The sequence below is a fragment of the Pan troglodytes genome, chromosome 9, assembly GCF_028858775.2.
Source record: "Pan troglodytes isolate AG18354 chromosome 9, NHGRI_mPanTro3-v2.0_pri, whole genome shotgun sequence".
In the NCBI taxonomy this organism is placed as follows: domain Eukaryota; kingdom Metazoa; phylum Chordata; class Mammalia; order Primates; family Hominidae; genus Pan; species Pan troglodytes.
In genome coordinates, this window is record NC_072407.2 from 75,151,792 (window position 1) to 75,179,620 (window position 27,829).

General features: G+C 42.6%; 1 protein-coding gene across 29 annotated transcripts in view; it reads right to left on the bottom strand.

Annotated features, from left to right (window-relative positions):
• Nucleotides 1-24,534, bottom strand: part of FCHSD2 (FCH and double SH3 domains 2) — a 302,934-nt gene extending 278,400 nt beyond the window's left edge. For 3 of the 29 annotated variants that reach the window (XM_054661497.2, XM_054661495.2, XM_016921545.3), the window contains exons 1-2: nt 24,038-24,484; nt 22,219-22,316 (exon numbers count right to left, since the gene is read on the bottom strand). In XM_054661497.2, the coding sequence (XP_054517472.1) occupies nt 22,219-22,316; nt 24,038-24,058 (119 nt within the window). In that variant the 5' untranslated portion in view covers nt 24,059-24,484. Of the gene's footprint in view, nt 1-22,218; nt 22,317-23,406 lie in introns of all 29 variants that reach the window. The other 26 variants (XM_063783173.1, XM_063783179.1, XM_063783163.1 and 23 more) reach the window with 18 other exon arrangements.
• Between the last annotated feature and the right edge of the window lie 3,295 nt (nt 24,535-27,829).

A 27,829-nucleotide genomic window follows, 5' to 3' on the forward strand; every position in this document is an offset into this window, starting at 1 on the left:
AATCATATCCTACAAGTTTGTTTATATAGGGCATTCATTTTCATTGTGTGGTATTTAGTAATTCTCATTATAATTTCTACTTTAACTCAGTAGTGGTTTTGTTTGTTTTTAGTTTGCAAGCACAAGTAGGGGAATGGGAAGAAAGCTTCAACAGATTATTGCAAAATTTTTCAATCACATTGTAAAGAATTTTACAGCTAACATCCATATAGCCGCCATTAGATTCTGCCACAAAATTCTATTAGACTTGCTTTATCACATATCTATCCATTTATCCATCTCCCTAGCCATTAATTAATCCACCTTATTTTTGGTGTCTTTAAAGCAAATTGTAGACAATAATACTCTTCCCTCTAAATATTTCAGCATGCTTAGGGTTAACCAGCATCCAATATTTGCTTATCTTTTTATGTAAAACTACTTAAAATCATATGCACACATATTATATATACATTTTCTGAGTTTTGACAAATGTACATACCTATGAAACCCAAATCCCTATCAAGACATAGAATGGGGCCAGGCCCAGTGGCTCACACCTGTAATCCCAGCACTTTGGGAGGCCAAGGTGGGCAGATCACTGGAGGTCACGCATTCCCGAGACCAGCCTGGCCAACATGGTAACACCCCATCTCTACTAAAAATATAAAAATTAGTAGGGTATGGTGGCAGGTGCATATAATCTCAGCAACTTGGGAGGCTGAGGCAGGAAAATTGCTTGGACCCAGCAGGCAGAGATTGCGGTGAGCCGAGACTGTGCCACTGCACTCCAGCCTGGGTGACAGAGCAAGACTCCATCTCAAAAAAAACAAAAACAAAAACAAAGGACACAGAATGGCACTATCATCCCAAAAAGTTTCCTCATGCCCCATCTTAGTCAATTCCTACCCTTAAACACCAGAGGAAACCACTGTACTGACTTCTCCTCCACCACAAATTAGTTCTGCCTGTTTTAGAACTTTTCAGTATATAATTCTGGAGTATAGTATACAGTATATATTCTTGTATCTGAATTCTTTCACTAAGAATGTTTCTGAGATTCACCCACATTGATGTGTGTATCCATAATTCACTCATTTTTATTGAATGGCATATTTGGAGGTTTTTCTTTTTGGTGTAAGGAAGAGGATGTTTATCTCTTCATTACTGATTTCTATTTTCATTGCATGTGATCAGAGAATATGATGATACCATAATGATGATGGCAAACATTAACTGAGCCCTTACCACGTGTAATGCATTGTTCTGAATGCCAGCCCTCACAACTCTGAGAGACCACTATTACCATTTCTGTTTTACAGATGAGAAAATTGAAGCACATAAGTAACTTACCCAAGGTCATACAACTAGGGGAAAACCACATTTGGTTCCTGAGCCCTCTCTTAGACACATACTACACAACATGTATGATATCAATTCCACAGAATTATTTGAGACACTTTTTATGGGCTAATAAATAAATAATTAATTTTTGTTTGAAAAGAATGCATATTCTCTAAAGGCCAGGCACGGTGACTCACATCTGTAATCCTACCACTTTGGGAGGCCAAGGCAGATGGATAGCTTAAGCTCGGGAGTTCGGGGCTATCCTGGGCAACATGATGAGATCCTGTCTCTACATAAAATACAAAAATTAGCCAGGCATAGTGGCACATGCCTGTAGTCCCAGCTACTCGGGAGACTGAAGAGGGAAGATTGCTTTGAGTCTGGGAGGGAGAGGTTGTAGTGAGCCAAGATCATGCCATTGCATTCCAGCCTGGACAACAGAGCGAGACTCTGCCTCAAAAAAAAAAAAAAGAATGCATATTCTCTAATACGGGATATAGAATTCTGTATTATGTAACTAGTGTATTAATCATTAAATTCAAATCTATATACTTTAAAATTTTTATGTGCTTAATATATCCACTTCAGAGAGGTGTGTTAAAATCTCCTACTATGATGACAGATTTGTTTTTTAATACATATGGGGTCTCACTCTGTCACCTAAACTGGAAGGCAGTGGCACAATTATAGCTCACTATAACCTCAACCTCCTGGGTGCAGCCTCCCAAGTAGCTGGGACTACAGGCACATGCCACCATACCTGGCTAATTTGTTTTATTTTTTTGTAGAGATGGGATTTCACTGTGTTGCCCAGGCTGGTCTCACTCCTGGCTTCAAGTGATCCTCCCACCTTGGCCTCCCAAAGTGCTGGGATTACAGGTGTAAACTAGCATACCTGGCCTAGACAGCCATTTAAAGAGTATACAATATTTGACCCATCAATTCTACTTCTAGAAATTTATCCTTATTTATCCTAAAAATTAGTACCATAAATATACAAGGATGTAAATAAGAACACTGTATTAGTCTGCTTTCATGCTGCTGATAAAGACATACCTAAGACTGGGCAATTTACAAAAGAAAGAAGTTTAATTGGACTTACAGTTCCACATGGCTGGGGAAGCCTCACAATCATGGCGAGGAGGAGCAAGTCCCCTCTTATATGGATGGCAGAAGGCAAAGAGGGAATGAGGAAGATGCAAAAGCAGAAACCCCTGATAAAACCATCAGATCTCATGAGACTTATTCACTACCACCAAGAACAGCACGGTGGAAACCACCCCCATGATTCAATTATCTCCCACCGAGCCCCTCCCACAACACGTGGGAATTATGGGAATTCAAGATGAGATTTGGGTGGGGACACAGACCCAGGCCACATCTGACACTTGTTTACATCCTTGTATATTTATTGAACTATGGAAGATTACATATTATAATGTAGCATATGGTCTTTATGTAAACAAAGGAAAATAAAACTTGACTTTTAAGAACAATGTACATTTTAAAAGTCTATTAAGTATTAATTGGCCAACAATGTCTCATTTGGTAGCAAACATTTCTTCAGTAACTGTATACCAGGCTCAGAAACATATGAAGATAGGCCAGGAGCAGTGGCTCACACCCGTAATCCTGGCACTTTGGGAAACCAAGGCAGGTGGATCACCTGAGGTCAGGGGTTCGAGACCAGCCTGACCAACATGGTGAAACCCCGTCTCTACTAAAAATACAAAATTAGCCGGGCGTGGTGGTGCATGCCTATAATCCCAGCTACTCAGGAGGCTGAGGCTGGAGAATCACTTCATCTTGGAAGGCGGAGGCTGCAGTGAGCTGAGATCATGCCACTGCACTCCAGCCTGGGCAACAACAGCAAAATTGCGTCTAAAAAAATAATAATAATAAAACAAAAATTAAAAAAAGAAACATATGAAGATAAAAGACAGTCTTGCTCTGAAAAAGCTCACAGTCTGGAGGTGAAGATATACCAAAAAAAAAAAAAGATGATTAACATATAATGTGATGAATGCTCTAACAGCACTGGATGTTATGGGAACACACAGGCAGAGTCAAAAACATAGGCTCCCCACGAAATCTAATCTGGCACCCCTCAAGTCAATATTTTTGTTATTGTTCAACGTTTGTTTAGACAAGAGGCAGAGAGCTACTAGTTGCAGAGCTTACACCTCGTCTCTTTCTCAGCAATTTAGCTCTGTCTCCAAACTTGCATATCCTATAAAAATGTATTCCTAATTTACTCAACTTCCTTAAAAAGCAATTAAGCATACCCTTTGGGGTCTCACTCTCTCTCTTATACACATACACACACACACACATGCATGCATGCACACACACACCTCCCAAGAAGATTATTTGCTTCTGCTTATTCCTCTCATACTTATCCCAGAAGGAGCTCTGGTAAATGCAATTTTAACCCCATCTCATATTTCAAATACTGTTTTGTTACACTCCAGTAAACCAGACAGTCCATTATTCCCACTCTACACAGATGAAGGACACTTAAAAAGGAAAAAGAGAAGGGAGGATACCAGAAAAGGCCTCATAGATTAAAGCATTATAAATATATAACTTTAAAAGAATAAAAAATTAAAAGTTGTGATCTTAGACAAATTAGTAAATCCTTCTGTGCTTAAGTTCCCTCACCTATACAAATAATAATATCTGCCTCTTGGGTTGCTAAGATTTAAATGAAATAATAGATGTTTAACATTTTATAAACAGAAAAACAACCTGTAAAGCTTAAGACAATAAAGTCTTAACAAAGAATCAGTAATTGTTAAGGGCCAAAAAAAAAAAAAAGTCTACATCCTTAGATATTGTAAGGTAAGGTAAGTAAGCAATAAAAATGCCACTGTAAACAATAGCTATAATTTATAACAGTGGTCCACAAACTTTAATATATATGAGAATCACCTAAAAGTGATTATTAAAACATGGATTGCTGGGCTCCACTCTCAGAGTTCCTGATGCAGGAGGTTAGGGATAAGCCTACAAAACTGCATTTTTAACAAGTTCCAGATGGTGTTGATACCACTGGTCTAGGAAATACACTTGGAAAACCACAGAGTTATAATTATGATAGTACTTAACCTGAAAAGTACTTAGGATATAATGTTTCATTAAAAAATTGAACACAAAATGCTATCTACAATATGACTGCAACTATGTAAAAACACACATAATCAATATAGACAAATATAAAGCAAAACCAAGTAAGAAACAGTTATCTGTTTAGGATAGTGGGGTTTTCTCCTTTAGGTTTTCTTTAATACCAGAGTTTTTTGTTGTTGTTGCTAACTTAAAAGGCAAAAAAAAAAAAAATGTAGCTCAAAGCCAAATCAATAAGAAAGTGATTCAAATTTTATGTTTCCATCAAAGAAAAATAACGACGCTGATAATAACTGACTCCAACCTCTTACAAGTACAAAAACTTCCCCGTATTAGAGACTCAGACTACCAGAAGAAACATCAAGACATAGACTCTGCTGCAGCTGAATGCACCCTGATAGCCCCAGAGAAAACCACCCCACCAGGAAAGCAGGTATATAGGCATCCCCTCAGTGGCAGACTGCACTATCCTGCACAAAGATAACACCACTTAACCATCTTCTTTCTTGATCTGCTCTTCAGAACACAGGAATGGCTACTTGTAAGAAATGGCCTGAAGTAGAGATGCATGGCTAAGGAATAGAGACTTAAATTTCCTTTGTTAAATCAAATAGGCAAAAGTAGAAAACTAGTGTTAATGAGGGAAAAAGAAGGGGATAGTTTATTAAGAGAATTAATACAGTCCAATGAAGGCATGGCAAGATTTAGGATATATATTACTCAGATGCCTTGGAGATGGTACTTATTAGACACTTAGAAAAAAAGTCTCTATTGGACTCTGTGAAATTCATAAAGAATGAATTTGCCATCCCAAAGTGGATTATATTTTTCAAAAGAGCACAAACAATAGCTTTATAGTGTGGCTGTTCTACTACATTTACAAAGAATCTACAAGATATGCAGATTAAGTAAATGTCATTTAGTCTCATTGCTGAATGTTTTCATACTCTACAACGCAGTTACATTTAGAGTACACATAGTTTATCTTAATCATTGAACATTTATAAAACTGTAAGGAACCTCATCCTTCCTTGTCCCATCAAAAAAAACCACAAAATAATTAATTTTAAAAGATACATAGGTGAAGGAAAAATCTGTAATTAATTAACTTGAAGTATATACACATTAAAGAAGGGAGAAAAACACTTTATAAACAAGCCAAACCGCCACTCTCTTTATCTATCATCCATTGGGGTACACAATAAAATAAATTTGTTAAATCACCAATTATTTCACTGACATTTTTGACCTATGACAAATTCAATGTTGACTAGCCAATTGATGATTTTATACATCTTGGAATTCCACCTCTCCTGCAGTATCTCCTAGCCAAGCCAGTATTTCCTGGAATCCCTGACGTCAGGAAAAGTATCTGAAATGCATATCAAACAATGCATATTAAACGGTGGTAACTCCTGGAAAAGTAGTCCTCATCCTTAATTACAAATGAGAATCATATGCTATGGCTTTTTATATATGCCCAGGCCTCTCCCAAAATCTACCAACGCAGAATCTTAGGAATAGGGCCTAGGCATCTGTAATGTAAAGTGCACAGGTGACTCTTGCTTTTATAATGCGTTCTTGGCATCTACATTTGAATAAGCTATGTTTAATTCTGGGAATTCAAAATATTTCAAAGACAATGTCATCACACTATAATGGCAATATTCAGGAATTTGAATAAACTATACGATCTTCTTAATTGCATAACCATCCCCCTCCACCACTTCAAAACATCACAGAGGCTGGAGAGTATATCACCTCTCAGACTGATCAAATGCAGTCTAAACAGAGCTGCCTTTTCTCTAGTTACAGGTGCTGGCCAACTGACTCTTACTTAAAAGGGAATCTTTAAACTTCTTTGCCTTTCAGCCCTTGATCCGCTATAAATCAAAACAAGGTGGTCAAACTGAGTTACCTGAAAAGAGATAATCTTATCATAAAATTAAAGTTTAAATTTGTCATGAACAGGCCTTAATATTGTATAAGGTGTAAGGAAGGGATCCAGTTTCAGCTTTCTGCATATGGCAACCCAAATGTCCATCAATGATAGACTGGATTAAGAAAATGTGGCACATACACACCATGGAATACTATGCAGCCATAAAAAAGGATGCGTTCACGTCCTTTGTAGGGACATGGATGAAGCTGGAAACCATCACTCTGAGCAAACTATTGCAAGGACAGAAAACCAAACACCACATGTTCTCACTCATAGATGGGAATTGAACAATGAGAACACCTGGACACAGGATGGGGAACATCACACACCAGGGCCTATTGTGGGATGGGGGGACGGGGAAGGGATAACATTAGGAGAAATGCCTAATGTAAATGATGAGTTAATGGGTGCAGCACACCAATATGGCACATGTATACATATATAACAAACCTGCACATTGTGCACATGTACCCTAGAACTTAAAGTATAATAATAGTAATTAAAAAAAAAAAAAAGAAGAGAGAGAATGGGGCAGAAAAAAAATATTTGAAGAAATAATGGGCCGGGCGCAGTGGCTCACACCTGTAATCCCAGCACTTTGGGAGGCCAAGGTAGGTGGATCACCAGAGGTCAGGAGTTCGAGACCAGCCTGGCCAACATGGTGAAACCCCGCCTCTACTAAAAATACAAAAATTAGCTGGGCATGATGGCGTGTGCCTCTAATCCCAGCTACTCAGGAGGCTGAGGCAGGAGAATCACTTGAACCAAGGGGGCGGAGGTTGCAGTGAGCTGAGATTACGCCACTGCACTCCAGCCTGGGCAACAGAGTGAGACTCTGTCTCAAAAAAAAAAAAAGGAAACAATGGCCAGAAGTTTCCCAGGTTTCATGAAAAGCATCAACCATTGAATGATGAACCCCAAACAAGATAATTACAGACACTATACTAGTCACATTACACTCAAACTGTAGGAAACCAAAGATAAAGAGAAAAAAGCTATTAGAGCAAGGGAAAGCACATTCCATAGATGTGAACAAGTCTATAAGTAAGAGCTAACTTCTCATCAGAAATAATGAAAGCCAGAAGACACTGGAGTGACCAACCCAGAATTCTATATCCAGCAAAAATATCTTCCTAAAGTGAGGGTGAAATAAAGACATTTTCAGACATATGAAAGCTAAGAGAAGTGTCAAAAGCTGCAGAATTGCACCAGAAATGCTGAAGGAAGTTCCTTAAGCTGAAAGGAAATGATAACAGATGGAAACTCAAACCTGCATGTTGGTTTCAGGAAGGAAAGAAGAGTCAGGATTAGTAAATATAAGACTTTTTTCCTTCTCTTAATCTTTTTAAAAGATACCTGTTTAAAGAAAACTAACATTATATTACGAGGTTTATAAGCAGCACAAAGTCTGGGATGGAATAACTGTAATTAGACCATTGTAAGGTCGTATGTGGAATGGTACAATATTAACTCTAAGTAGACAGTGATAAATTAAGAATGCATGGTGTAGATCGAGTGTGGTGGCTCATGCCTATAATCCCAGCACTTTGGGAGGCCAAAGAAGGGGGACTGCTTGAGCTCCACAGTTCAATGATGCCTGGGAGACATAGTAAGACCCTGTCTCTACTAAGAATTTAAAAAATTAGCCAGGCATAGTGGCACACATCTGTAGTCTGAGCTACTCAGGAGGCTGAGGCAAGAGGACTGTTTGAGCTCAAGGTGTTAAGGCTGCAGTGAGCCATGACCGCACCACTATAACCTAGCCCAGACAACAGAGACCCTGTCTCAAGACAAAAAAAAACACATAATGTCATATCTTAGAATGACCACTTTAAAAACAGAGGAATAGCTAACAAATGCAAAAAGAAAAAGAAAAAAGAAAGAAAGAAAATGGAATACTAACAATTTCAATTGATTCAATGTAACTAAGAAAAACTATTATATAAAACACTTCTTTTAGTAAAACAGAGCAAACCATTCTTCCATGGAGAGAGCTGGCTAATGCAAAACTACATTTCACAACAGAAACAATGCTTTAATTGATGGCTATGATATAAAACCTTTGGATAAAGGCAGCTAAAATGAAATTTGACATTAGGCAAGACTCTATCTAATATGTTTGCTTGTTTCAAGACAAAAGAATTCCACGGCCAGGTGCGGTGGCTCACGCCTGTAATCCCAGCACTTTGGGAGGCCGAGGTGGGCGGATCACAAGGTCAGAAGTTTGAGACCAGGCTGGCCAACATGGTGAAATCCCATCTCTACTAAAAATACAAAAATTAGTATTCTTAACACTTGTACATATTAGAAATAAATTTTAAAGTCTATTAATAACGAAAATAGCTTCACTAAAAACTAATTAAAAGCCAAAAATGGCATTTTAGCATCAACTAATACGAACTTTTATAATATCTGTTAAATATCTGTTATGCTTAACAGACATGCAATAAAATGTTTACCAATATTACTGAATCATTAAATTTTAGTTTTGAGCATAATATTCACATAGTTTAAAATTCAAAATACACAAAAAAGAACATACAATAAAAAGCTTAGACTGGGTGCAGTGGCTCAAGTCAGTAATCCCAGCACTTTGGGAGGCCAAGGCAGGTGGATCACTTGAGGTCAGAAGTCCAAGACCAGCCTGGCCAACATGGCAAAACCCTATCTTTATGAAAAATAAAAAAATTTGCCGAGCATCGTGTTGCACACCTGTAATCCTAGCTACTCAGGAGGCCAAGGCACAAGAATTGCTGGAACACGGGAGGCAGAGGTTGCAGTGAGCCGAGATTGCACCACTGTGCTCCAGCCTGGGATGGAATAAGACTCTGTCTCAAAAGCAAACAACAAGAAGAGTCTCTGTCCCTTGCTCCCATCCTCCAATCACCAGTAAGAGGAAAAACAATTATCACTAAAATACAATCAGGAGACATATATAATATATACTCCAACTTGTTTCTGTGGAACCACAGACATGGTAACACTTTTCGTAACACCAGAAATAACATTTTCTTATTAAATTGGGATTATTTCCAAGCTCACAAAACAGAAAACATCTGGATGACAAAGGATTCCCACATGAATGCCAAAAAGATCAAATGGAATGTTAAAATAAAGCACGATCAAGGAATATTGAAAGGACCCAACAAAATGAAATTAACAAAAATACCAGCTAAGGTTCCATAAATTACTCCCGATCAACACTGACAGAACATCTGCAGCAGTGGGACAAAGGACAGGGTTACAAGTTTCCTTGTAGATCCCAAATTAGTTACTGAAAAGCCAAGAACACGAGCCAGACTTACAAAACTAACCCCTGCTTATGCATCAGATCACCCCTGAAGACTGATACCAACAACATAGAATGGCATCTGTGGGGCTCAAATGAACATCTGGAGAATTTACAAAGAAAACCATCAACTTACAGGCCTCCTCAGATAAACAGCTTCAGACTTGATACTCTCAAGAGTAAATTGCCAATCATCAATTATTAAGGGGCAAATTATTCAGCTAAGGGTGATTAAAACTCTTTATATGGCCTTCCCTCCTTTAAATTTAGGCACTTCACTAATGCCTTCACCTGAGAAGTAAAAAGAAGTTCACAGCTGGGTGCAGTGGCTCAAGCTGTAATCCCAACACTTTGGGTTGGGGGGCGGGGGTGGGAATCACCTGAGGTCAAGGTCAAGAGTTTGAGACCAGCCTGGCCAACATAGTGAAGCACCGTCTCTACTAAAAATACAAAAAATTAGCCAGGCGTTGTGAGATCACACCACTGTACTCCAGCCTGGGCAACAGAACAAGACCATCTCAAAAAAAAAAAAAAAAGGTTCACTGAGAACACAACTGCCTGCGGGCCCTTTGACCACCATTTCTCCAAATTATCAGAAGACTGAAGTGGTAAGATTGGGAGGAGAATCCTAAGAGGCCAAAATACAAAAACCTACTCCTAACCTGACACACTTAATTCAAAAGGAATTGGGAAGAGGGAATACAAATAATTTCTATGGAGTCTCTAATTACCAGTCAGCTTGGGACAACTGGAGTTCCAGTGATAGCCCTCATAATCTAACTCCAATGCATTTTTTAATACTTTTATGGGAACCTCTAGGAGTAAACTGGAAATGGGTCCCTGCAGCAAATCAGGCAAAACAATAATGTGGCAAAAGCTACATTACTGCCACCACTACCTTTTTTGTTTGTTGGCAAGGACCCACCTCCAAGAAGATCACATTTCCAGCCTCCTCTGCAGCTAGGCATGTTCAAGCATATGACGCAAACACAGATAATGAAATATAAGGGAAAGTCTATTGAGTTAATTTCTGGTAAAAATTTCTTCCCTAGTGGAACAAAAGAAAAAAGGAAGGAAACAGAGATGGGGGAAGGAGGGAGAAAGGTAGGAAAAATTTGCATAAGGAGAAATTGTCCTGCTCTCCTCTTCTTCCACCTGAAGTTGTTATATGAAAATATAGTACTTGGAGTTGCAGAAACTATCCAGCAAGCACGAGGAGAATCATTACCAACATACAGAAAGATGGAAGGTACCTAGGACTACTAACCGTGGTGAAAGATTCTGTAGCACCACTGGAGCAGTTTATCTTTGAGATTAATTTCACGTTTCAACCCACAGGTTACTCTTTAAAGAATAAGTCAGGCTATAATTTCTCTTTATTTTTATTTTCTTTTTGAGACAGAGTCTCACTCTGTTGCCCAGGCTGGAGTACAGTGGTGTGATCTCAGCTCACTGCAACCTCCACCTCCCGGGTTCAAGCGATTCTCCTGCCTTAGCCTCCCCAGTAGCTGGGACTACAGGCATGTGCCACCGTGCCTGGCTCATTTTTTGTATTTTTAGTAGAGACGAGATTTCACCATGTTAGCCAGGATGGTCTCGATCTCCTGACTTCTTGATCTGCCCACCTCGGCCTCCCAAAGTGCTGGGATTACAGGCATGAGCCACTGCGCCTGGCCAGAGACTCTGATTTCTAAATTGATGTTCTCAATTACAAAACAAATTACAGCTGGGCGCCATAATTTGTGAACTAGAATTGATACCCAGGTTGCATGTCTCTAAACCAGGGGTCCCCAACCCCCAGGCCACGGACCACTAACGGTCTGTGGCCTGTTAGGAACTGGGACACACAACAGGAGGTGAGTGGCGGGCAAGCAGGCCAAGCTTTGTCCATACTTATAGCCGCCCCCGCATTGCTCACATTGCCACCTGAGCTCCGCCTCCTGTCAGATCAGCAGCAGCATTAGATTCTCATAGCACGAACCCTATTGTGAACTGCACATGCAAGGGATCTAGGTTGCATGCTCCTCATGAGAATCTAATGCCTGATGATCTGTCACTGTCTCCCACCAACCCCAGATGGGACCGTCCAGTTGCAGAAAAACAAGCTCAGCCTCCCACTGATTCTACAGTATATTGGGTTGCATAATTGTTTTCATTATATATTACAATGTAACAATAATAGGAATAAAGTGCACAATAAATGTAATGCACTTGAATCATCCCAAAACCATCCCCCTGACCCCACCCGCAGTCCATGGGAAAACTGTCTTCCAGGAAACTGGTCCCTGGTGCCAAAAAGGGTTGGGGACCACTGCTGTAAACTAGCACTTGTTCCGATATATCACACCTATGCTACCACACAGATTACCTTCATAATCTTTTTTTTTTTTTTTTTTTTTTTTTTTTGAGACGGAGTCTCGCTCTGTCGCCCAGGCTGGAGTGCAGTGGTGTGATCTCGGCTCACTCACTGCAAGCTCTGCCTCCCGGGTTCACGTCATTCTCCTGCCTTAGCCCCCACCGAGTAGCTGGGACTACAGGCACCCGCCACCACGCCCAGCTAATTTTTTTTAGTAGAGACGGGGTTTCACCATGTTAGCCAGGATGGTCTCAATCTCCTGATCTCGTGATCCGCCCGCCTTGGCCTCCCAAAGTGCTGGGATTACAGGTGTGAGCCACCGCGCCTGGCCCATAATCTCTTATATTTATATACCTGGGTGTGGCTAAAAAGACCAGGGGAAGGTAAAGTATACATAAAAATTATTCAATACTTTTTTCTTAGAGATAGGGTCTTGCTAAGTTGCCCAGGCTGGAGTGTAGTGGCTACTCACAAGTACTATCATAGCTCACTGTGGGCTCAAGCAGATCCTCTTGCCTTAGCAAGGACTACAGGCACGTGCTATGGTGCCAGACTAACACTTCTATTCTTAACCCTAGAGATAAGTAACTTTCATTATTAGTCCTTAGTTTAATACCATCAAGTTCAGGAGAGTATCCTCTATTCATGTCTATGAATCATAAACTATCTTCACCTGCCTTAGGCTGCAATGGCTGTCCCATTCAGAAAAGAATCTTTAAATTTTAGGAGCAGGTAAAGATTTCTGAATAATGGCTTAGGAGCTAATAAACCAAGAGTCACCAATAGGAAGAGGTATTACCAAAACCCTAATTCTTTCAATTTCAAGTACACAGTGGTCTGTGACAAAAAAAGTTTAATTAAACAGACCCTCTCAAACTATATTTCCTTCTCTGCCTAGTTAGCATCTCCTTCTTTTTCTCCCCAACATAACTGACCATAATATGGAAGTATATATTTACATTTAAATTTTATTTAGTCATTCGAAGTTGCATGTTACCTTTTATTAATTTTAAAATCAGGTAATCTTTTTTTCCCTCTCTTAAAGAAATGTTATTTAAGTGTAGCCCTAATTGATCTTTTTTCTTGCAGCTCTCAGTTTTTCAAAAATTCTCCCTCTCAAGATTTACAACATTTTAAGTTCTAATTTGAAAGAATACTAATTGAGAAGCAACTATGATTGTTGAATGAATTTTTAAATACCTGAGTCCAGTACCTGATCTGCTACTTCCAGTTTTCATCATATCTAAAACATCACTGAGGGCTGGGCATGGTGGTTCACGCCTGTAATCCCAGCACTTTGGGAGCTTGAGGCAGGCAGATCACTTGAGACCAGGAGTTGGAGACCAGCCCTAACCAAATAACGAAATCCCATCTCTATAAAAACTACAAAAATTAGGCCGGGCGCGGTGGTTCACGCCTGTAATCCCAGCACTTTGGGAGGCCGAGGCAGGTGGATCACAAGGTCAGGAGATCGAGACCATCCTGGCTAACACGGTGAAACCCCCTCTCTACTAAAAGTACAAAAAAAAAAAAAAAAAAATTAGCCGGGCATGGTGGCGGGCACCTGTAGTCCCACCTACTCAGGAGGCTGAGGCAGGAGAATGGCGTGAAACCAGAAGGCGGAGCTTGCAGTGAGCCAAGATAGCGCCACTGCACTCCAGCCTGGGTGACAGAGTGAGACTCTGTCTCAAAAAAAATAAAAATAAAAATTACTACAAAAATTAACTGGGCATGGTGGCATACAGCTGTAATCCCAGCTACTCGGGAGGCTGAGGCACAAGGATCACTTGAGTCTGGAAGGCAGAGGTTGCAGTAAGCCAAGATCGCACCACTGCACTCCGATCTAGGCAACAAACCAAGACTATGTCTCAAAAAAAAAACAAAAATTTTAAAATTTAAAAAATAAGAACACCATTAACTGCAAGACACATTATTTTATATTCTGCTAAGAAAAAATGCTGCCAATTAACACAATACCGTTACTTAGAATTTTCATTTATACTTATTAAAAGAGTTCTTTTAAACTTATTTAGTCAGAGTTTAGCATATGCATAATAAAAAAAGATAAATGAAATAAACTGGTAGATAAATGGGTCACATTCAGAGTCGAACTCTTCTCATTTTTTTGAATCAGTCACTGATATCCATATATTTCCACAAATTACCATCCTCCATGCTATCAAAAGCCCAGGTGATCCAACATTTGTATTCCAACCATTGTCTCTGGGATTTTCTTACAAGCTTGCTGATACCCATCCCGCAAGTTCTATGCATGAAGAGGCAATGACAACTGCATCACAGCCTAAAAGAGCCATAAGATGCATCTTGATTTCAGAAATGTAAGAATGTAAAACAATGTGCTTCTTATAATTCATGAAACACAATAACTTCCTTTTGTACCTTGAATAAGACAACATTCTTCCTGGACTTCAATTTTCCACTAATAACAGTAGCTACCAATGCTAAATACCTACCATTCTTGGCATTTCACCTGTCTCATTTTACTTTCACAGAAAAGCAAAAAGGTCAATATTAATCTTGTTTCACACATACAAAATACTGAAGCTCAGAAAAGCTAAGCCACTTGTCCAAGATTACCCAGCTAATAAGCAGCAGAGCTGGGTTTCAATCTACGGCCTACCTTCAAAGTTCTTGTTTCCATTACCAGTGGTTCTCAAAATTAAGTGCACATAAAAAACTCAGGTGAAGACAGGCACTGTGACTCATGCCTGTAATCCCAGCACTTTGGCAGGCTGAGTCAGGTGGATTGCTTGAGCCCAGGAGTTTGAGACCAGCCTGGACAACATGGCAAAACCCCATCTCTACAAAAAAATACAAAAATTAGCTGGGCATGGTGGTGTGCAACTGTAGTCCTAGCTACTCCGGAGGCTGGGGTGAGAGGATTGCTTGATCCCAGAAGGTGGAGATTGCAGTGAGCCATGATCATGCCCCCTGCACTCCAGTCTGGGTAACAGAATGAAACAGTAACAGAAAGAAAAAAAAAAAAAACCTCAGGTGATTCTTCCATAGAATGGGAAAAAAATACTGCATATATTTGCAAATCATATATGTTATAAAGAACTCTTAAAATTCAATAAAAATGATTTTTTAAATGGGCAAAGTACTTGAATAGACATTTTTTCAGAGAAGATATACAAATGGCCAATAAGCACATGAAAAAATGCTCACCATCATAAGTTGTTAGAAAAATGCACGTCAAAGCCACTTACAATATCACTTCACATCCACTAGAATGCCTATAATCAAAAAGACAGACAATAACATGCACTGGCCATGACATGGAGAAATAGGACCCATCATGTATTATTGCTGGTGGGAATATAAAATGGAGCAGCTATTTTGGAAAACAGTTTGAAAGTTCCTCAAAAAGTTAAACATAGAGTTATCATATGACCCAGACATTCCATTTTTAGGTATATATCCAAAAGAAAAACATATATCCATACAAAAACTTGTACATGAAATGTTCATAGCAGCATTATTAATAATAGTAAAAAGTAGAAACAACCCATATCTCTGTCAACTGATGAAGGGATTAATAAAATGTGGCATATCCATACAATGGGGTATTATTTGGCAATAAAAAGGAATGAAGTAATGATACTACAACCTGATGAATCTTGAAAACATTACACCAGGCTGGGCGCAGTGGCTCATGCCTGTAATCCCAGCACTTTGGCAGGCCAAGGCAGGTGGATCACTTGAGGTCAGGAGATGGCCAAACCCCATCTCTACTAAACATCACTGAGGCTTTGAGATGGCAAAACCCCATCTCTACTAAAAATTGAAAAATTAGCTGGGCACGGTGGCGGGCACCTATAATCCCACCTACTCAGGAGGCTGAGGCAGAATTGCATGAACCCAGGAGGCGGAGGTTACAACGAGCCAGCATCGCGCCACTGCACTCCAGTCTGGGTGACACAGAGAAACTCCGTCTCAAAAAAAAAAGTAACCATTATGCCAAAAGAAACCAGTCGCAAGATTCCATTTCTATAGAGACAGAAAGTAGATAAGTGGTTGCTTAAGGCTGGAGAGGGTTATGGGGAGCAACTGCTAATGGGTACCAAGTTTCTTTTAGGGGGAACTAAAACATTTTAAATTGGTGTGACGATTGTACAATCCTATAAAAAAAAAACGTTGAATGGTACACTTTAAATGGGATACGTAATCATATATGATATACAGTCACATCATGTAACTTACATGATATGTACATTGTATATAAATAAAGCCTTAAAAAAAAAAACTCTAGACCAGATTAGATTACCTCTAAGATCTCTTTCTAGATACAACAGTCTCTGAGACACTGAAAAAAAGTCTCAGCACCATGCACAGTGGCTCATGCCTGTAACCCCAACACTTTGGGAGGTCAAGGTGGGAGGATCACTTGAGCCCAGGAGTTCGAGACCAGCTGGGGCAACATAGTGAAACCCTGTCTCTACAAAAAATACAAAATTAGCCAGGCATGGTGGTGCATGCCTGTGGTCCCAGCTACTCAGGAGGCTGAGGTAGAAGGATCACTTAAGTCTGAGAGGTTGAGGCTGCAGTGAGCCATGATCACACCACTGTGCTCCAGCTTGGGTGACAGGGCGAGACCCTGTCTCAAAAAAAAAAGTCTCAGAACATCCATAAACAGACCTCGGAATCCAATCTCCCATGACTCCTGGGAATCTACAGTTCAGAAAAAGTAACATACAGTACAGTAATTCCTCACTTGAGGTCTCTAGACCACCAGGTGTCTGCAAAGGCAGGACAGGTGCTTCTTGAGCCAGTTTCAATTCTTCAGAACATCTATAAGAAATCACATATTCAGCCTTCTCTGGGATAAAGTTTTTTAAATGTCTTTGACTTTGGTGAAACTCACGTTAACGGTTTGAAAATAGTGATTTGGAGCTGATTGACAGCTCAATGTATCAAAAAATAAGAAAACAAATTATTCCCCGATAATATACTGTTTTCTGGGGGGGTTTTGTTTTTTGGTTTTTGGTTTTTTTTGAGACAGAGTCTAGCTCTGTCACTCAGGCTGGAGTGCTGTGGCACTATCTCAGCTCACTGCAACCTCCACCTCCCAGGTTCAAGTGATTCTCCTGCCTCAGCCTCCCAAGTAGCTAGAGTAGCTAGGATTATAGGTGTGCGCCACCATGCACACCTAATTTTTGTATTTTTAGTAGAGACAGGGTTTCACCATGTTGGCCAGGCTGGTCTCGAACTCCTGACCTCAAGTGATCCACCCGCCTTGGCCTCCCAAAGTGCTGGGATCACAGGCATAAGCCACTGCACCCAGCCTCCTGATAATATATTATACTTTTTGATAGGCAAAATATTTTTTACAACTGGACTCATGATGAGTTCCTTGGTTAAAAGCTTGGGAAACACAGATACAGGGGAGAGTACAGTAGTATGGAAATCAGGACAAATAGCTTAGAGTCTTCACCAATATAATTCACTTCATTTCACTGTGCCTCAGTTTCCACTTTCATCTATAAAATGAACAAACATGATAATATCCACCTGACTAAAATTCAATAATTTTTCCACATTATAGACCTCCTTAAACTGTCCTCTAAGAAGGTAGTTCTTTATATTCTGGGTCACTGCAAAAAATTTTTCTTAACTAACTCTACTCAACATAGCACAGGATAAACAATCCTAAGAAGAAAAGTACACAGACTCTAGCATGTAGAAACTTATTGTAAGTGGTCTTAAAAAGCAAAGAGAAAAAAATATAATAATAAACTAAAAAGAAAGTAGACTCTACTTGTCTACTGCTGATAGCAAAAGTCAACAGGAAACACATCAGTATAAAACCTCCACAAAGCATGGAATGTCCCTGATTAACAACAAATTAGTTGTCTTTTCATCTCAAACTTCACTCCCAAATACTAGCTTCCAAATGCCATTCGCAGAACAAATGAACTGAAAAAGGGGAGGAGAACAAAGAAGAAAAACTGTATCATAATTGGTCTCCTCTCCTCGAAATTCCAAAAGATAAGAACTGGGGATTAAGGGGTGCGTTGCAGCAGTAGTGGCTCATTTCTGTAATCCCAGCACTTTGGGAGGCTGAGTGGGAGAATCACTTGAGCCCAGGAGTTCAAGACGAGCCTGGGCAACAAACAAACCCTGTCTCTACAAAATCTTTAAAATAAACCAGGCATGGTGGCACGTGCCTATAGTCCTAGGTACTTGGGAGGCTGAGGCAGAAGGATCACCTGAACCCAGGAGGACAAGGACACAGTGAGCTAAGATCACACCACTGCATTCCAGCCTGGGCAACAGAGCAAGACTCGTCTCTTAAGAAAAAAAAAAAAGAAAGAAAGAAAAAAGAAGGGACGTAATGGGGAAGAACTAGACAAAATTTAGCATAAAATTCTATTTACAGTCTAATGTGTTGTAGATTTTTTTTAACTTTTTTCAATGTTATAAAAACTTTTGACATTTTCTCAAGCTGGGCACAGTGGCCTGACGGTAGGATTGCTTGAACCCAAAGTTCAAGACCAGCCTGAGTAACATGGTAAGACCCCATGTCTACAAAAAACACAAAAATTAGCCGCGCACCTGGAGTCTCAGCTACCCTGGAGGATGAGATGGGAGGATCGCTTGAGCCCGAGAGGAGAGGTTGCAGTAAGCAGAGATGACACCACTGCATTCCAGCCTGGGCAACAGAGTGAGACTGCCTCAAATTTAATAATAATAAAAAAAATTATCTACTACTAATTTCTTTAAGAATAAAAAGCTATTTGTACTTTTCTAAGTGAATTGATACTAACTTAAATTGAGCATAAAGTTGGCAGGGGGCACTGGTGAGAAGGAGCACTAGTCTCAAAAGAGGAAAAGCAAGTAAGATCCTTTACAACTTAATTCATATAAAAACCCAAGTTCGGGCCAGGCGCAGTGGCTCACGCCTGTAATCCTAGCACTTTGGGAGGCCGAGGCGGGTGGATCACTTGAGGTCAGGAGTTCAAAAGCAGCCTGGCCAACATGGTGAAACCCAGTCTCTACTAACAATACAAAAAAATTAGCCGGGCGTGGTGGCAGGTGTGGTGGCAGCTACTAGGGAGGCTGAGGCAGGTGAACTGCTTGTACCCAGGAGGCGGAGGTTGCAGTAAGCTGAGATTGCACCACTGCACTCCAGCCTAGCCAACAGAGCGAGACTTTGTCTCAAAAACAAACAAAAAAACATCCAAGTTCAGAGATTTCCAGTGAATTTTTAAAAAATCATTCCACTTACTAGGGCAGACAAGAGAAGCCAGATCACCTCCTTCCTCAGGCAACTGAAGTTATCATGAATACCAAGAGGAGGCAAGTTTCAACTTTTTCAATATTGTCTTTGAAAAAAAAAAGCAAATCAGAAACCTAAACTCTTGTTTTAGTAGGTAATACGGTATCCTATTTATAACTCTATGGGAATGAAAGGATTCATTCCATTAAGTTAATATAGATAGAAGAACACACTAACTCCTTTAAAAAAAACCTGTTAATCCTTGGAGCACCAACAATCTCTGTCTTTACATATTATATACTCTACAACAAACAAGATAGTGTAATTAAAGTGATCATGTGAACCAAAGTATATAACACAAGCTCAACAGAGGCCCCTATAGCTGCCCTACAGAGTGTATACAGTATCTCACCCAAGAAAAAATAAGATACATTTAAATATAGCCAGTTACATTCGACAACAAGGGTATAAAGATACAAAAATGAATAATAGCCCATAACTTCAAAGACTTCATCTGAGGGAGGATGCCAGAACCATGTGCAAAATCAAAATCCTTTGAGATCACAGAGAACAAAGAACTTGCAGTTATTGGTAATCAAGAATTTGTCAGGTGAAAAAGTGGGAGGAAGGGTACCAACAGGCAAAGACAACAGCATACACAGGGGCATGAATGTAGAGTGCACAGTTAGACAACCTGACGTCCCGAGTGACCAGAGCAGGGGGAAGAAAGAGGAAGGATGCATGGGCATGAAATGGTAGTAACTAAGCCAGGAAAGGAAGCTTGCAGCTGGGTTGCAGAGAACCATATATACTATGACAAAGTGTTTGGCCTTTATCCAGAAGGCCACAGAGGAGTGATCTATAATAATGTTTTTAGAAAGCTAACTGGTGGTAATGTGGAAGACATATTTAAAAGAAGAGATGGGAGATGGAAGATATAAGGACACTACCGCAATAATTAGGATACTAGTATATTGCAAGCAAAATGTGATGGATCAGCAATAATACAAACTAAGCAACAGCAACAGGAGCAACAGACTATATCAACTTAGCTTAGACGTGTGCCACATCTCACATGTATTGTCATTTGATCAATACAACCTTGGGCAACAGAGGCCATTATTGCCCCATTTTACAAATAAGAAAAATTAAGTTTATAAAGATTAATTCATTTTCCACAAGTCAGCACAGATATCAGGACACAAACTCAGGACTGTCTGACTGCAGTGCCCATATTCTTGACCATAAGCTCCTGCACCAAGCTACAGACAACAGGGGAAAAATGGAGACAAAACGCAATCAAGAAGTCTTTAGAAGACACAACCAACAGAAATTATTACAACTACTGACCACCCATACCCCACACGGGATCTTCACTTACACACTAATTCTGCCTTCCTGAACTGCTTCTGAAAATGTATTACTTTCTTCATCTAGATATTTCTTAGTTTGCTTAATAAGTTAAAAAACCTTACATTTTTAACCATGTCAAGAGTTTCAGATATCTTGCACAGGAATTTTTTTTTTTTTTTTTGAGACAGGGTCTCACTCTGTTGCCCAGGCTGGAGAGCAGTGGTGCCATCTTGGCTCACTGCAACCTCCGCCTACTAGGTTCAAGCAATTCTCTGCCTCAGCCTCCTGAGTAGCTAGGACTACAGGCGCACGCCACCATGCCTGGTTAATTTTTGTATTTTTAGTAGAGACAGGGTTTCATCATGTTGGCCAGGCTGGTCTCGAACTCCTGACCTCAGGTGATCTGCCTGCCTCAGCCTGCCAAAGTGCTGGGATTACAGGTGTCAGTGACCGCGCACGGCCTCGCATAGGAATTTTTAAGTCTAAATATTTTCTTATGGTTATGATAAGGGAAGGAAGACAAATACAGAATTAAAATTGTAATTTTCAGTCAGAAAACAACAATCTTGATATATCCAGGTTGGATGAGAATAGATTTATATGCCTTAGTCAGAAATCCTGAAAACAGGTATACAGCAGAAATGCTTATAGTGCCTAAATATAGGAGAGGAAAAAAGGAAATTCTTGAAACTAAAATCTTTGGGCTATAAACTGCAATCCAAACACATAATTTTATCATTAACACCAGAGTTAATATTTTTCACGAAACCAACACGAAGTTAGTGTACCACCAGAAAACTAGGTAACTGATGAGGCTTACAGACCCAATTCCAATTTGATAAATGTATTATAAAAGGGAAATAAGAATTGCAGCCACTCTTGCTTCACCATGCAAATCATCTTCCATTCTTGACGAAAATCTTTGTTGAACTGTCAGTCTGTATTACAAGATTGTTAAATAAGTGGTATTTCTTTCATTAAAATAAGTCATCCATCCCTCTAGTAAGAAAGATACTGATTTTCACAATTATTAGCAAGATGTCTTAGCTATTCAAAGTTAACTTGATTATGAATATGAGTAACCTCAATAATAAAATAAAATATGATAAACACACTTCTCACTAAATTTGGCACTCAAAGACAAAGTTGTATTTGTCATGTTCTAACCCAGTGAGAGCATATAACCACCTGGGGTTGACTGGCTCACCCCCAGATATTAACCATTAACCACAAGTGTTGGTTTAAAAATCTAACTGTGTAAAACTGTTAAGGTCAATAAAATGATTGTTACAATTCCGTGGAAAGATTATTTAAACAAGAATCTTTAATTATTATAATTTGACTAGTAAGACTTTTAAGGTCCTTGTTTTTTCTGAATACTATGTGTGCATTATAGGTCCCCCACTGAAGGAAAAAGTTTGTATTGTGTTAGTTCCAGTTCTAATTTCCAGCTGAGTCAAAGTTCTAACAGCCTTAAAGCAGGAAATCCAAAAGGAAATTCCATCATCAGTTCCTGGGGCTTGGTAACTCAAAGGTTCTTTGAAACAGACAAACAGAAGTCCTTGAACTATTTACTATAGCCTTACCTCATATCTTCAAGCAAATCACATTCTGCTTGATGTTTGGCTTGAAGTTTTGTCATCTGCTCAACTTGAATGTTTTTCAGTTCTTGTGTAACTTTCACCTAAAATATACCATATATTTATGAAGGTCTTTTTACAAATTTAACCCAAAAAAATTGCTTAAGGAAAATACATCTGTCAGAATATGTCTCTTGCTCGCCTCTCCCCTGAAGGCCATAAATCCAATATTCGCCATCTAGTTTTATTTATTGAAGATACTTATTTAATGAAAAATTAAAGCCAAATAGCCTGAACAGAGGTTGAATGAAAATACACGACTATAAATATTACAAACTAAAGACGTGCAAAATAAACTGCCAGTCATTCCATTTCATGCACAAGCTCAATCCATGTCTAGGTCTTCCTACAGTTTTAAAAGAGCCTGTCTTCTATTTCTAAAAAAGATTCAAAGACATTAACCACCAGGAGAGGTGAGCAGAGTGTGGATGGGGGCTGGGAGCCTAAGAGTGCCTGATACCCAATGACCAATATTTACACAATCATGATAATATGCCTGAATCGACTACATAAATTACTCCATAATGGCTGCGAAAAAGCACGCTGTCTCAGAATGATGCCCTCGACTTGCTGACAGCGCATCAAATCACAATCTCTTTCTCACAAAGGAGAAAGCAAAAGTGACCTTCCAGCATATGCAGTGCTTTTAAACTACCCCGGGAAGCCGATCCCCGTGGAGGCTCCACTTCAAACAGCGAGAACAGCAAATGCCTGCTGGCCAGAGAGCCTCGCCCGCCAGGCCGGGGCCCCAGGGTTCGAAGTTACGGTCAGTCTGGAATCTCGGCCTCAGCAGTGGGACCACCCGGAGGGGTGGGGGTACATGTTCGAAAGAAAAGGACTCACTTAAATGGAGAAACCCGGATTAGGAAAGAGAGAAAGCAGCGGCAGCAGACACGGGTGAGTTAGGCGTTAGGCAAATGTTTGCCCACGAGGGGAGGACAGAACGGCCTCATCCACCCAGTGCCCAGAGTAGACATTCAGTATCCATCTGTAGGATTAAAAAGACAAGGACACAGCCTCGGCCCCTGGGAAAGCTGGGGAAGGGCGCAGCGGGGAGGCTGATGACAAGCCGGGTGCATCCGTCACTCCCACCCTGGTCATCCAACCCCGGATCGCAGTGCACACCCCACGCACCTCCCGGGCCCGGTCCTCGCTTTTCTGAAGACAGCACGACAGCCTCCTCGCCCCTCAGCCGGGGACGAGGCAGGACCCGTCAATCCTTAATTTGTTTTCCCTTGGGGTGGGGAGGCGGTGACTATTCCAACTTCTTTTCGGCCGCCCCGTGGGAAAAGCAGGCCAAACCCTAAGGCTAGGCTAGAAACAAATCCCCCGCAAATTTGCAAACGGGCGGGGCTGGCGACAAGCGGCTGGAGGGCTCAAAGCTGGTGCAGACTAAACAATCACACACGCACAAGGCTCTGCAAAGCTGCAGGGGCGTCCCCGCCTCCCCCTCGGTGCAGCCCCGAGAATGCACTTTGCAGCGGGCAGCATTGCCATGCGCGCGCACACAAATGCACACCCGAAACTCTTGTGAAATGTCTGGGGGTCTCCTGCGTAGAGGACGGACGAGCCCCGGCGGCCCCTCTGTCGGAAAGGCAACTCACACGCGCGCCCCCCACCTGGAGCCGGCGGCAAGTCGGTGACAAGCCCAAGACGAGGGCAGTCACGGCCCCTTGCGGGAGGGGGAGGGGGCGCAGCGGTCGCCCCAGCCGCGTTCCCCGTACGCATCTCTCCGAACCCCAAAGCCCCCCAGCTGCGCCCTTACCTTCCTCGGCGGCGGCTGCATGATGCTGAAGGGACATCAATCCTCCCCGACGGCAGCGTTAGCAAGGACCAGGAGGAGGAGGAGGGCCGGAGAGGAGGGGACGGCCCAGCGAGCGCGCGCGTGTGTGAAAGGAGCGCTTAAGAAGCAGGACTTGCCCCGGAGGGAGCAGGCCAGCGGGCGGCAGGCGGACCCCAGCCAGAGAGCGAGTGTGAGGAGAAGAGGGAGGAGCACCGGGAAGGCTTGGGGCCCGGGCGGCCCGGGCGGCCTGGGGGTGTGTGAGGAAGGAGGCGGAGACGGCGAGGGGGCGGGGGCCCCAGGAGCAGGGGCGCGAGGGTCTCAGCCGGCCGGGCGGCGGGTTAGCCGCAGCCGCGTTGTCCGCGCTCCCGGTCGGCCGCCTGCGCCGCCGCTCCCGGCGGACGCAGCGGCCCCCACCCCACCCACTCAGGCGGCCCGGCCCTCGCTGGGCCTAACGCCCCCGCCCGCCCGGGAGGAGGAAGGTGGCGCCGCTCTCCCCGCTAGGGCTCCACCACTCAGGCCGCGGGAATTTCCGGCCTCGCCGCGCGGCGCAGCGCCCCGCTCCGGATGCTGAGGGAACCGCTCTGTCCAGAGCGGCGTTCGAGGGGCCGGTCCGGGCTGCCAGGAGGGAGCGAGGCCACGGCACGGGGCTTCGTACCGCGGCAGGGGAAGGGGGAAGCTAACGGATTGGTCGGTGGGTGGGAGGTGTAGAAACGCCAGCGCCACGCGAAAATCCCCCCTTTCTCTCCGAGAGTGGCACGTTCCAGACGCCTCCTGCCCTCCCTCCCCCATGCTGGGAGCCAGCCGGGGGCTTCCCGCGCGCTTTCCCGCCAGCTCGCCCCGGCGCGCGCGTCTCCGCTCGGGGGCGCGCACGTGGGCGGGAGAGGGCTCCGCGCCGACGCACGCGCACAGGGCGCCCCCGCCTCCTGCCTGCCTTTGCGTGTGTGTGTGTGTGTGTGTGTGTGTGTGTGTGTGTGTGTGTGTGTGTGTGTGTGTGTGTGTGTGTGTGTGTGTGTGTGTGTCGGGGGCGCGGGGGACGACGCTCGCAGGGAAACGTTTGCAGTGGGGAGGGGGGCGCAGCATGCCTGTGGGATACGAGAATTCCGGCGTTTTCTTCCTCTCAGTCCCTCAACACCCTACTCTCCCTACCAGCTAGATGTGCGCGAGAGAGGCGAGCAAGGACAAGTCGCTTTGCGGCTGGCCGCAGGTGCCAGGCCATTGCGATTGTAGGGCGGAAAGGCAGTTGCTCTGCAAAGGAAACGGCGGCACTCTACTGCAGGGCATTCAAGTCAAACATCACTGACTCTGCTGAGAGGGAGCCAAGAGAACGTTAAGGCCGAGGCCCCCGTTTCACAGACGGGGAGGCAAGTGCCCATAGAGGGAAGCCTTTCTAAAGGTTACACAGCAGGACTAGAATCTGCGTCAGGAAGTGTTCTATGGGTTATTTTAAAAAAGAAACAGGTGCAGGATAATAAGCACGAGGAAAAGTAGAAGAGGCAGGAGAGGCCATAGAGGAAGCCCTTGTCTGAGAGTCAGGATCTCTGGGTGCCAGTCCACTTTGCCTGCTCCTTAACAGGCTAGGTGAGCTCGGCTTCCTTATCTGCCAGTGAGGGTGCTTATCTAAGCAGTGCACCCCACCACCACACATGAACCTTCCTGCTCTGTTCAGACCATCTACGGGGGGGGTTATCGGCCTCCCTTGGGGTCCTCAGAAGAGGAATACCTCTTCCCCATGCCCAGGGAGGTTTTTTTTTTTTTTTTGAGTCACGGGGCTGTGTGGAGGCTGAGCAGGATTACTCCACCGTTTTTTCAGAAGTTGAGATCCCAGACAGCTGTTCTCAGAAGTGCAGTCAGGCCTAAGAGGAAGGTGCATGAGGCCTGGATAGACGAGTAACTTCCCAGATGACCACATGGCCAGAAATTGAAAAGGTGGAACTTCAACCCAGGTTGTTTACATTGAGTTAGACTAGATTCTTGTACAGAAAAGTGACAGAGCTGTGTTTTGAATAAGATTAATCTAGAGCTGTGTATGAACTAGGAGACTAGTCTTGCTATTTCTGGCTTCAAAAGTTAGCCCTTCACCAGAATCCTTAATCAAATCAGGGAAGGCCTGGGGCAAGGGGACAGGTGGATGGAGGCCCAGGGCCCTGACAGCTGCGGGGTGGCAGCTAGAGCCCAGGCCATAGGTAGCGTAGGCTGGGCTCCAGTCTCAGCTCCACCACCAATTTATTGTGAAGCGTTGAGCTAGTCAATTCACTTATTTCAGCCTTGTTTCCTCACTTGTAAAATGGAGGTATAATGCTAGCCTCATAGGCTTGCTGTATTAAATAGAATTTCTCCTACCACAGGGCCTGGCATGTAGTGCTTAATAAGTGCTTATTGAGGCCGGGCGCGGTGGCTCACGCCTGTAATCCCAGCAATTTGGGAGGCCGAGGTGGCCAGATCACAAGGTCAAGAGATCGAGGCCATCCTGGCTAACACGGTGAAACCCCGTCTCTACTAAAAATACAAAAAATTAGCCAGACGTGATGGCGGGTGCCTGTAGTCCCAGCTACTCAGGAGGCTGAGGCAGGAGAATAGCGTGAACCCGGGAGGTGGAGCTTGCAGTGAGCGGAGATGGCACCACTGCACTCCAGCCTGGGGGACAGAGCGAGACTCCGTCTCAAAAAAAAATAAAAAATAAAATAAGTACTTATTGATTCATCATTCATTCAAAAAATACTTGCTAAAGTCCTGCTTTGTTCCAAGCCTGTGCCAGGCACTGGGGTTCTAGAGATGAGCAAGATAGAATCAGCCTTCGCCAAGACTGAGTTCCAGACCAACCATTCCTTGAACGACACTGGGCTAGTGGAAGAGGAGTAACACAGTACTTGGCCCGGATGCAGTGTCATGCACATAACAAGTGCTTAACAAAGATTTGCTGAATCCTAGTCTTGGGTGCAACTGGTCTGGCCCAGAGATTATCCTCCCTTCACCTCTCTTCTTAGGAAGTGAGCACTGGGGTATAATGGTGCTGGATGTTGGGAGACATGGGATCCAGCCTCTACCATGGATCTAGTGGGTCTTCTCTGGGCCTTGGTGCTGGCCTGCAGTAAGATAAGTGAGTGAGCCTAGAACTTAGGAGGCTCTTCACAGAAGAAGTCAGACCCTGGGGATTTCGTTTATGCATATAGGAGGGCATCCTCTACCTGATTTGCCACCATTCTGAAGCCAGGAGTGGCACTGACTTTCTGGAATGATTTCCTTTGGAAGTGTTATAAAGAGCTAAGGGCAATACCAGATGGGCTTACCTACTAACTCCTATTTCAAAACTGTGATTTAAAAAAATTGTTTTAATACTTACCAAGTGTCTCTTCCAAACCCTAAACTTTCATATTACTTTTCCAAGCTAATCTTTACCCATGAGATAGTATTAGTTTCTTCATTTTTACTGATGGAGAACTGGAGGCTCAGTGGGGATAAGTGACTTGCCCTGACATGATAGACTTCAGACCATAACCCAGTTGTCCGATGAGGAATGTTCCTGTATGAAGAATGTTCAAAGAGGAATTGGGAGAGTTCCTAACGCAGGAAAATAAGCAGACCCAGGAGGATACAATCCATTATGTTCCAGACTCTAGGGGACCAGGGAAGGGATTTCTGTGACTTATGTAAGCCTGACTTGAAATGTACCATTTTGAACAGGGTTGGGGACTTCCAGAGCCTTGCTCCTGCAATACAGGCAAGCGCTGTGTTGCCAGTAGCATTGCTTGAGATTCTTTGGGGAAATGGTGCAGA